Source organism: Athalia rosae, chromosome 2 (genome assembly GCF_917208135.1).
Source record: "Athalia rosae chromosome 2, iyAthRosa1.1, whole genome shotgun sequence".
In the NCBI taxonomy this organism is placed as follows: domain Eukaryota; kingdom Metazoa; phylum Arthropoda; class Insecta; order Hymenoptera; family Athaliidae; genus Athalia; species Athalia rosae.
The window spans coordinates 7,029,926-7,041,839 of NC_064027.1; the positions used below are offsets into that span (position 1 = coordinate 7,029,926).

Consider the following 11,914-nt stretch of genomic DNA (forward strand, 5'->3'; position numbering starts at 1 on the left):
TCGTAACCCCCCATCGCGTGAAGAACTGCTGCAGAATAAACATTCACCGCGGTAAAAAAAAAGGAACAAATTTTTTGCAACGTATTACACATATTACCGGAAATTACAGAGTTGGTGGAGTCCAATTTTATTGTACCTAAAATATGAATTCTTCATTATTCAACAAATGTAAAAATACATGTATTTGAGATCAAAATTTTATGCATCGCGGGTGCAACGTGCATACGCATACGCTGCACTGCTGCATGAAAAATAATTTCCGTACGTTAATTAATTACGGAAAAAACTTTCCCTTATTAATTCAGCAAGCCAAATCACTAGTGCATTATATTTTCAGTCAGAAATTGTACAAAACTTACTATAATACGTACGTATGTACATGAATATTCTACAACGAATTTTGTTTTATGTCCGAACTAGCATTACACTCGTGCGCCTCGTTTCATTCGTTGTTGAAATTATTGTCCCGTAATTTTCTTTTCAATCTCATGTCATTTCGCACACATGTCAAGAGTTTTCTCTGTCAGTCTGCGTTATTGTTATTGCAATTCAAATTTTATGTTTAGCGTATGGTATCTGGCTCATTCGGCTTTACGAATTTATAAACACGAGGCTCGTCTCGTTTCATCTGACGGTTTGAGTTTCGACCGGTCATCAACTTTTCAGAACAGGATGCAAAGTCATTAGCAATCACGCTGCTTTGAAGAGATCCACGTGAAATTCAATCAAGCGTCTTGTGTGCCTATAGTTAAGATTCGGTTGCTGCGTATGGTTGGTTGACTGATCGTGTATACCTAACGAACGCCTGACGCCATTTGCGAAGCGTATAACATCGCATGAAAATTTAGGCGTAAATTATACGTACGTACTATCAGCGAGGATATAGCGAGAGAAATGTCGTGTGTAAATATATAGAGGAAAGATGTTTTTTTTTTTTTTTTTGTTCACTCGCAGGATCATTTTATTGAAGTGGCCCTTATGTTGCCGTAGGCGGACTGGAAAAAGGATATGGGTATAAACGTGCAACGGACGATTAAACTTTATAACGTTACACCTCGTCACGTGACCACCAGGATGACCTGCTTTTTCATCTCTCGGACTGTCCACGTCCTCTTCAATTTTTCCCTCTTCACCACCACCGCTTTTATGTACCTTTCTGCGCTTTACGGGTATACCCACCTACGTACACCTGTACACCTGTACACCTGTATGCCATTAGGCTGCGTACAAACGGAGGGCAGCTAGATAAGTCGGTTGGTCGGTACACGTAAACGGTAAAGGGCCTCCAATCTCCATTGCCTCACAAACCGCCGCTGCTCCGATCAATTCTGACAAACGAAATGGTACTCGATGAACAGCATCGAGGCTTGCAGGAATCCAACCACTTCGGGTGCCATCAAAATAACCCTCGCTACTCGTGGGGGATGTATGCGCACCGGTATAAAGGACGTGTATGTGCACATATCCTTGTATTCCCATGCGAGCATGTACATAGCTATGTATGGCACGAGTACATGTTGTAAAAGGACACTCGTCAACTATAATAGAATATTACGAACAGCGTTCCTCGCTCTTTGTTACAATGGATAGCGATGTGGGGAACAAGGATTTGGAAGGATTCTCATTGCTATAATTTCGCTGTAACATGATCGCGGAAACAATCTATTTTACAATGAATATAGACGTGTTAACCCCATGAATCAGATGTATTGCATGTTGAGTCCGTTATATGAACAATGACGTCAGAGCATGAAACAGGCGAATTCCGGATTTAGCCAATTGCATCTCAACGATTTGTAATTTGACCAATCTGGCTTTTCTCGTTTTTTCTGTTTTTAAGAGGTAGCGACATAGAGAGTAAAGAAAAATGGAAAACACGGAGAGCATTTCGGACGACGATGTTGGAAATTTCTGATAACCCGTTTCAAACGAAATTACAAGTGGCGTTGCATTAACGACTCTATCTACAAAATAATTGCTCGGAGGGTCTTTGAAAGTAACTGCATTTGAACATTTCACCGAGTAAAGTTGAAATTACAACCGAAGCGGAAAATCTGCGATCTCTGTTGGCTCTCATCCAAAACTACCCAAGCTGCAGCCGTCAAGAGCTTCGCGCTACTTATATGCTGCGAATGCTACTTGTATGTACTCGTGTAATACCACCATGTACATTTATATGTAGATATACAAGTATGCGTGTGAGTTGCGGGAAAGTTTCAGACGAAAAATATGGAAGTGGTGCGCCTATATGTATTATATAACATCCTGCGGGGTACGGACGATGGCTATAGGTTAATATTCGTTACTGCTGCACGTTGGCATAGTCTTGAATTATTGCGCATTACGTATAACATCTATAGGTGCAATATATGATTTATACATCAGGATTTCTCTATTTTTCCAAATGCACCGCCTCGGAGTTCAAAACTCAAGTTTTCTAATTCATAATACCGTAACTTTCCATTACATCTTCAAATATCGCAAAATTATACAAGTCGGCAATGCAAATCGTATATACGGCTGGCTTCGGTTTGGTCGTAGTCAAAAAAGCACACCTGAAAGAAGTCGACCATTTATTTTTAATCATATTGCTGTCACATTTAAGCCTTCCATCATAGATATACATATTGAACCTTCCATGCAGTTATACAGTTTGTCTGAGATTATTAACGTCTAATTCATAAACTAAGGTGCGTTACAATTTATTTATTTTCTTCTGTTAACTTATTTTTTCATATGTTTACCGTTATTTCGTGTTATTGCGTGGCATCCTCATGATTCAGCCGCGAGAGGGTATATAACGGTGAAAATACGGATTCAGACATCAAACAAGATTTACATGGGTTTACAGAAAAAATTGATATGCAAACCGCATGAACGTGGATGCGTAATCTACATCTGTATACGCCTCGGGGATCGAAGGCCCCGAGGAATAGCCCTGTAAGATATTCAGTCGTAAGGATTCGGAATTCAAAGACTATATCCGCTTCAATGAATGTATAAATTTATCTCTATTAACCCAAAATGCCCGCGCTATAGAACGGCGCTCGAACAAACCTCGTGTACAACAATAACCTCATATATCGAATTGTCAAAATCAATTTCTTTGAGCGAGTTTACCAAACAAGTGAATAAACTCCGAGAGCATATATTCTTAGGATATATCGTCATTTATTATTAATGGCACATTAATAATAAAACTTTCTCGTAATTGCAGATGACACCTGATGGCCAGAGTATCAAAAATGAAGCATCTGCAGTTAGCGGTGATCATCAGGAATGTCAAAAAAATCATTGGCATTGTTGAACTTGAGTAGTCGGTTTTGGGGTGGAAGCAGCTCCGAGCGAAAAGAAGCGAGAGTGTACGGTGCAGATCCGGAGAAAATATAAATGGCTAACGGAATATTTGATAAATCTTTGGAATCCCTCACCGCAGGGTAAATTCGTATCATCCTTGTCAATCGAAACGTCCCAGGCACAACTGAAAGCATCAACAGCGTGATTAATTTTCTTCTCGTTCCCCGCCCCGTCGCTCCCTCGTCTGTTTCCGATTAAGCAACGCATACTGCGAAAAACGAGTAAACGCGTACCCATATAAAATAACACAGCGAGGAAACTGGAGATTAAAGAGAAAAAGAGAAAAAGTCGAAAGAAAATCGATGTACGGAAGATCTATCTCATAAAGTTTGCAAATATTGACGTTTGCGCTACGAAAACTACGATGTAGTACAAATAACGTATACGATCCTTGATAATTGAAGTCAGATCGCGGAAGTTCATGAAGGATTATTAATCGACCTTACAGAGCATTGCACCGAAAGGTCATATATGTATATTGAAATATTAATTATGAATTTTATCTATGCCCGTAAGCTCCTTTTATATTGGAGAAACAAACGCGTCGCTGTGTAATACTGTGATAAATGAAGGTTTGAAATATAAGCTATATATATACATTATATGAGCGGAATGATAAACCGATGGACCATAATTACGAGAAGAAAAAGTGCAGCCAGGCACGCGGTCTTCGATAAATTCGTTGAGCCTCGAGGCGTTATCCTGGTTGAACGTTGCCGAAGCTTTTGAGGAATACACGGTAGAGGAGGAGCTGCAAAGCTTGTTCGTGAATTATTACATTCTCTTTGTCATAGGTATAGGTCATGAAATGGATGACACGGGAGCTCACTGAATCTCTGAAAACGAGAGAAACTGCTTCTATCGACGTCTAACGAGATCATAATGACGACCACTTTACCTGGTGGTCTAACCGCATCATCCCTGGGCACCAAGGTGCCAGCATTAAGGCGTACCCGGTATACGGTTGGCCAAAAACTTTCAATACCAAATCCGCCATTTTGTAGAACCGCAGAAACTCTCGATTTATATACCTCATGGATATACCTACGTACAGATCTGTGTACACTATACTTTTGCAGCGTCCAGTTGCCGGAAACCGGAGTTGCAACTTCATTTGCCACACTCGTATGCGTCTTTCGGGCATTTGAAGATTTTCAATGTACTTATACCATTAATACTATACTCATATGTATATCCGTATGTAAAGCTCAACAACAATTTCGGCGAAAATACAAGTTAATTAGGGGAGTTGTAAAGGCGAAAAGGAGAAACGGGAGTGTAATGCGTGCCTTTGACATTATTCAAAGAACTTTCTGACTGGATGCTGTAAAGTTGAACTAGTATATATCTCGAAGTATATGATCCACCTTGAAAAGACCCTACGCGCAGATAGAGAAACTTAGTCTGCATGACCAAGATTAATACATGCGTGCTGTCGCTCCGTGTCATCAAAGGCATAAGCAGCCACCTCTCTCTGCAGGCTATGTCGCTCGAGAGAAGTTGGAGTTAGGGCCGAACGCCGCGCAACCCTTCGGGACTTACCTACCTCTGTTACCGGAGAGTAAAAGAGAAGATTGCGCGAAGGAGAAAGAGAAAAAGAGAGGAGGAAAAAACGCGAGAATAATGCTTCACCCTCGCGCGGTCGTGTCGTTTTGTATGCATTCATACATATATTCTTTAAAGCGAATATAGCCACCTGCATGATCATGGAATAAATCATCAGCGGTGTAAAAAATGAAATATGGCTACAGCCCGATATATATGCGGCCGAGAGGTCAAGACCTGAAATATCTCGATAACAGAATTATTTAATCCAATTCGTTGTACGAAGATCAAAGGGTACATCTGAGAACCAAAGCATATCCCTGCACTACGACTATGTACATACGTCGTACATACATGTATTGTGTTTCAAACCTCCTTGCACTCAATGGAGATATCCTACAATTCGGAAGGTCAATACATAACATGGATATGGTAAGGTGAGATGCCAATTGTGTGAATTGATCTATTGGTAAAAGCTGTGGCAGCTGCGTTAGTATAATCATGACATCGTTGCCCAGTGTTTCGCGAAAAGCCAACTTTCTCGTGCACCACGAGCGGGAGACGACGGTGGTGGCAGTTCGGTATTAGGTAGGTATTAGCATGATAGTGGTCCTATGAATATAGGGATCACTAATTGCCCGTTAACTTTGCTTCGTGTATATCCACTCTCCTTTGGGTGCCAGCGTACCTTCTATGTTGTACCTCTCAAGTTCAACCTTCGTCGCGTCGGGTCTATCTCGTATCTTGTATCTCCTTATACCATCCTTATTCGCGTATAGCAAGTTTCGACTCCACCGCGAAGCTACATAAAGCCTGACCCCCTCGCGAGCTTGTATTAAACGACGAGTTTCCAGATTTCCACCCTATTGGCTGCTTCTGTAGGTATCTTAGATATAATTAATGAACCTCTCAAGTTGACCCTCGAAGCCGTTTAATCTATATATGTATACGATTTCAGAATTATATATGGCGAATATAAGTTGCTTCCTCGAACAATAATCGTTTCACTTGTCATTGACGACTTCTTCCAATAGAGCACATAGCTCGTTAGAGATTTTACTTTACCCTGGTCTCGCCCCGCATACGCCAAAAAATAAAAGGTATATAGCCAATTTAGAAGCACGTATAATGTACGGCGTTTCTAATACATAACTCCAAGTATAACTATACATTCTGCAATGGCATAATATCTTCGGGCAGTTTCGTAGCCGCTGAGTTTCTCTGCCACTTTGAATAGAAATTGCTCTGCAGTAGTATAGTTGAGATGTATTGGTCAATTCATGAATACCGTCGCAACTCGCACAAAAGCAGCAGCCAGCAAATTCACCGAACTATTCGTTTTCATACGTTTCTAATTTGTTAGTTATACTCATAAAGGAATAGTGGTTCGCGAACCAGCACCAAGAGTACGATGATCCGAAGCTTTGCAGGGGAAACTGACGACCTGCAGATCGAAACTCCGAAACCGGCTAATCTGTATATCTTCCATAAAGTTGAAGTTTGGGGGGTTGCACAGTGGAGTTGAGAAGAACGAAAGCGGTGATCTGTAGCCGCTCCGGAGAACCGACATGCTTCCAAAAGCGCTAGGAAAACGCTCTTCGAGGTGGATTTTATAACACCATACAGAAGAAAGACGAATGCACTTAACTGTGCCGACAGGCTCCGTTATATCCCTACGTTTCTCTGGTTCGCGATAGTCGGCCACAACTCACTTCGCTAGATCCATTGTCTGTTTTACCAGCTATTGTTTTTCAATAGCCGTTTGTCTTTCCACCCGGCAGGCACATTGTTTCATAGGCTCGCATTCAACTCTCCGTGACACTTTCAACGATCATCAGTAAATTGATCTCGGAAACTCTATATGTATGCACTAACCTCGTATATTGAAAGGTATTACATCAATCTTAAAACGAGTACCATACATCGAACATAGGAGACATCATGTGAGCAAGAATTGCTTCGTCAAAACTTACATGAACTTTACTGACATTCTATAAAGAATTTTCATCAGACATTTTATATCGAATTAAATACACCTACGACTTGAGCGTTGACTCTTCAGTCAACGACTTGGGACAGCTTCTTTTCGTATTCCATTATTATAATGACATATAACGATCAGGAATCAATGGTCACACTTTTCATCCCTTTAGTGCTTATGCCGTCTAAGGAAATTTACTGTAGAACAATTCGTAATTGCGTTACAAATTTCAGAGTAGAAGACACTCTCAATCATGAACGTTTGATTAATTCCAAGTTTTAACGATCTGCGTTTCCACCCTGATAAACTCCCGTCAACACGTTGGTTGGAGTTCGTGTTACTTTCGCACCCTAGGGCGATATAGGTATATACCATGTCCAATATGATACATTTCGCTGGAAAATGGTATAATAGATATAGTTATGTATTTGAAATTCACTCTGAACACTTACGCTACGTTTCAGTAGTATAATATATACCATAGGAAGTGATCGAAATCGTAAAAAAAAGCATTTTCTACGAGCGTTTGAGCATTAATATACCTCAAAATCACCATTTCAACACGATGACATTGATGATATTTGACAGCACATGCGATTTTTGAACCCAGTGCGAGCTTGTGACTTTTCTAGATCCGAAGTTACAAATGCAAAGTATCAAATGTCGTATGTATACTATAACTAAACGTAAAATCATAGATATATTGAACGTAAAATGCTTGATTTATGATGACACACTCATCTGTTAGTCGCTGCTCAAAGACGGACCGCTGTTTTATTTCGCTTCATACTTTCAAAATTAGATTGTTTTTCCCACACATTTTTGAACAAATGCATGTAAATCTCTGATTGCGAGTGAAATTACCAGTAGTGGTGGCTCAGAGACCTACTTGACATCAACCGGTACAACAGAGATCACATAGTGCAAGAGCTCCCCACATTAAAAACATCTGATTTCCAATGGCCGCAGGAATCTGGCTTTTGTTTTTGGTTAGCAATTTGACAGTGGCACTTTGAAATTTAATGAAAATTTACTGAAATATGGAAGACAAGCCACCGCAACAGAAGCCGACACAAAACTCAGGTCTTTGAAGAACGATAAAATTCAATTTCATAACTCGGATGAATCATCTAACTTGTTTATTTCATTACAGAAGTCAATCAAGACGAGTTGATCCTTCAGCAACAGAGGCGAATTGAAAAAGAGGTTAAAAAACTTGACGGCCAATTTTGTTAAGATTTCGCTCAACAATTTTATCTATTTCCTAAAATTTATCCTCTGTCTTGCAGATATCTGAGTCAATAGCTTTAGTTGGTGAAAAAGAGCCGCTGCAAAGCTTGGAGCGGGAATACGTTAAGGATGAAGTTTATCTTTCCAAAGCAAAAAGCTTAGGACAAAAATACTCATATATTCGGAGAACTAGACCAGATGGAAATTGCTTTTTCCGTGCTTTCAGTTACGCTTATCTTGAAAGACTGATCGATATTAAAGATGAATATGAAAAATTTAAAGAGCTCGCTCTCAAGAGCAAAGACAATCTTGTCGCTTTAGGATTCCCTCAATTTACCGTTGAAGATTTCCATGATACAGTAAGTACCAATGAACTGAAAATATCATTAAACTATGCCTACATTCGAATTTTTAACTATCACAGGGATTTTAATTTTATGATATTTATTTTAATTTTTTTAGTTTATGGAAGTGATCGAAAAAGTTGGAGGTGGTACTGAAGCTAGTCGTTCAGAGTTGCATAAACTGTTCAATGAACAAGGTTACTCGGATTATGTTGTTGTGTATCTCAGACTAATTGCTTCTGGACAGTTGCAACGTGAGGCTGATTTCTATCAGCATTTTATTGAGGGGGATCGTACAGTTGCCGAGTTCTGCCACCAGGTCCGTTGTTATTACTTTGTGTTCAATTCCCATTCATGGATTTTCCTCCAATCTATACTTTTTTTGGACGACAGGAAGTAGAACCAATGTACAAGGAGTCAGACCACATCCACATAATAGCAATGAGTGCAGCCTTGGGGACTGGTGTACAAGTACGTTACATGGACCGTGGTGCTGGGACCGAGGCAACGGCTCATGATTTTCCAGAAGGAACCCCACCTGCTGTTCACCTTCTCTACCGACCTGGCCATTACGATATCCTGTATCCCTGATGAAACCCTGCCCTATTCTCCTATCCTTTTTCCTACGTCTTATACATTAAACTTGAAACAATCCGTTCACAACTCCCATACGTAATCTTAATTTAGCATCTTGAGTTAACCCAATCAATAACTTCCAGCATTACAAATCTTTCCCGCTAGTTCTGTCGTTCAAGCTGTGTTGCTCATGTCATAGTTAAAATATTACCCATCTAAATGCTTCAAACAAGATTCGAAACACTTCGATCTTCATATACGGGTTTTTAGCACTAGAATACACTGATTTAGTTAATTCAAAGATGCAAAAGTATTAGGGAAGGTAGTGCAAAATTTAATAGAACTATTGAATCGTGAGAATAAACGAATGATGATTATACTCTTTTTTACAAGTGGTACAAGGAGAATGCCTTCAATTCTCAGGTAGCAAGAACAGAACAAAATCTTTTACTTAAATTTTTAAAGTTAATTCAATATGTCCGTTTAGAATACCAGATAATATCAGGGGTTCTAATTTTTAAATATACTAATGTCATCATCTACCTTCGCTACTACTTTTCGGCCTTGTGTAATTTATTACGGCTATCTTTTATTTACGTAAACAATTATTTTAGAAATAAAATATTCGGAAAATGTATCGAAAAAAATTAAATGAGGTTGATAGAATAAAGCTTCATGTAATTAATACTCCACATTGAAATCACTTGTTTCTACACAATACAAAGCTTGCTTGAGGAGCGAGAATAACGTTTAATTCGATTTAGAAAGAATAATTTAGAATGCATAGGAAAAATTACCACAAGGCTAATTGAAAGTTTAATTCTTTATCTGGTACGTCACCTACTTGATCTTACAATTAACTTAAAGTACAAACAAATGACTCCACAGAATCCTCATATACTGCGTATGCTGAGGGCCAGTCTAATGAATTTTTCAATCGAATATCAGTAGTGTAAGTTGTTATTGCATTATTTTGTTTTAAAATTTATTGTAATAAATACATATAATTTGATCTAATTCATCAATTTTATTTATCAAGAATAAAGCGAGGCAGATTTTGTTCACATGATGTAAACTAGATACATGTAATTTGCCTTAAACTATGCACTATACTACGAATCTTAGTAGAAAGAAGCCAGAATCTGAAGAATGTTCATACAATAAAGATCATATGTAACGCGAAGGCTTGTGCAGTCGTGAATCAAATCATGAATGGCACATCCAAATTCTTTTTGCCATTTCCAACATAAAGTGATCCGTAGTGAGGTGAATTTAGAGTGTGATAAAAGATCATTCCGGGCCAGAAGAGGCTATGCAAAATAACTGTACAACATCCTTGCACAAGTTGTAAATTCCAGCATCCTAAGAATACAACTTCAAATAACGTAACTGAAATTAGTGTAATCATGAGATATGCGAGATTAACTTTTTGTACCTTCTGGAATATCTCTATCAATAGTATCCAAAAAGTCAATAGCATAATTATAATCTGATCTAGTCAGAAGGTTTGTATTCCATTTTTCATGCGGAAGTCTACCATGTAGAAATGATTTCAGATGTCGAGCATCAAATACGCTAAGCCCCTGAAAACCTGGATTATCTCTAATTTCTCCATTAGGGCATTTGAACCAAGCACCTCTTGGAACAATAAAAGCATCTTCGTTGATCATTTCCACGATTGATGCTAAACGATCTTCCTCTTTTAGTTCGCTTGGTATTGGTCCCTGATTCATGAAAAATTATTCATGCGCGTTCATTTCATTTTATATCCGGTAAAGTGAAAGTGTTATTTACACCTTGTAGTGCCGTTTGGGATCTTCATTTGGCGGATAAGGTGGATTAGCCTTGTAAACATTAGTAATTACAGAAGTATCTCCTTCTAGTTTGGTCACAGCTAGTGGTGCTAGAAATCGTCCACATTTCGTGACCTTTGGCATTAGCATCCAGTCGAGGCAATTTGTGCTAAATCATTATTAGAATATAAAAATTAATTTCTCAACCTGCATTTGAGGTCAGCAAAAAAATACTAATAAAAACCGAAAAATATCAGTTCCGATTAGTATTTTTTATTCACATTTACATCAAACTGAGCGCTGAAAAATATTACAGGGGTCAATCGAGCTTTCTTCAAAATATCACGGATAACTGATAATTAAAGTGTAACAATTAACAACCATATATCCAGTCCAGTATATATAGAGACTCATTTGGAAAAATCATGAAACGAGTTAGATAAGATACGAGTTACTATGAATGTAGAATTCTTCGCAATCTCACTTACCTATAAAAATATATTCGACCATTTAAACAATCGTTTTCGTACCCATAAGCGATATAGTAATCATTTTGCACCCCGTTTATTCTTCCCCAGTAATAGCATTTGCGAAAATGATTCTCTTTCTGAAGAATTAATAAAGAATTTTGTAGAACCTGTGAATTTTCCGTCCCAACGCAAACACCCCCATACCCCAAATAATCCAACGTTTCTAATAATCTCATACAATCCATTCTTTGGAATAAATATTGGGAGCCGAATGGATAAATTGGTCTTCAAATTACAACTAAAAACTTCGGAAACAATTATGTCGTCAATATATTAGCGTTTGAATCAAACTCCCGCCGGGATCCCAGCGGTGCGATTAATCGTAGCGAGGTCGAAGAAGGCGAGGGCAAATTTTCACGACAGCTGTTTTTGCCCGTGCAGACACGAGCAACCGCTACGTATCCAATAGCATTTCGATATATTTCACTGTCGTCAGCATTTCGTGGCAAACGCAGGTTTGAGAATCGGCTTTAGGTGAGGCATCGCAGATTTTCGTCATATGACCACGCATCGGTGGCTGTCGCTCCCGTTATGCCCCAGCTCAAGACACTTCACTTC

The 11,914-nt window shown here is 38.9% G+C and overlaps 2 protein-coding genes across 2 annotated transcripts; one reads left to right on the top strand and one right to left on the bottom strand.

Moving 5' to 3' along the window:
• The first annotated feature begins 7,806 nt into the window (after window positions 1–7,806).
• LOC105684566 (ubiquitin thioesterase otubain-like) lies at window positions 7,807–10,050 on the top strand. The gene is made up of 5 exons (XM_012398022.3): window positions 7,807–7,966; window positions 8,037–8,089; window positions 8,173–8,472; window positions 8,576–8,776; window positions 8,851–10,050. Exons 1-5 carry the CDS (start codon window positions 7,924–7,926, stop codon window positions 9,046–9,048), a joined length of 795 nt encoding a protein of 264 aa, XP_012253445.1. The 5' UTR covers window positions 7,807–7,923; the 3' UTR covers window positions 9,049–10,050.
• Window positions 10,051–10,073: 23 nt separating this feature from the next.
• On the bottom strand, window positions 10,074–11,882 carry LOC105684565 (radial spoke head protein 9 homolog). Its single transcript, XM_012398021.3, has 4 exons — window positions 11,315–11,882; window positions 10,830–10,995; window positions 10,469–10,757; window positions 10,074–10,395 (listed from the first exon to the last, which is right to left on the bottom strand). The coding sequence occupies exons 1-4, from the start codon at window positions 11,539–11,541 to the stop codon at window positions 10,235–10,237; spliced, it is 843 nt and encodes a 280-aa protein (XP_012253444.1). The 5' UTR covers window positions 11,542–11,882; the 3' UTR covers window positions 10,074–10,234.
• Window positions 11,883–11,914: the final 32 nt, after the last annotated feature.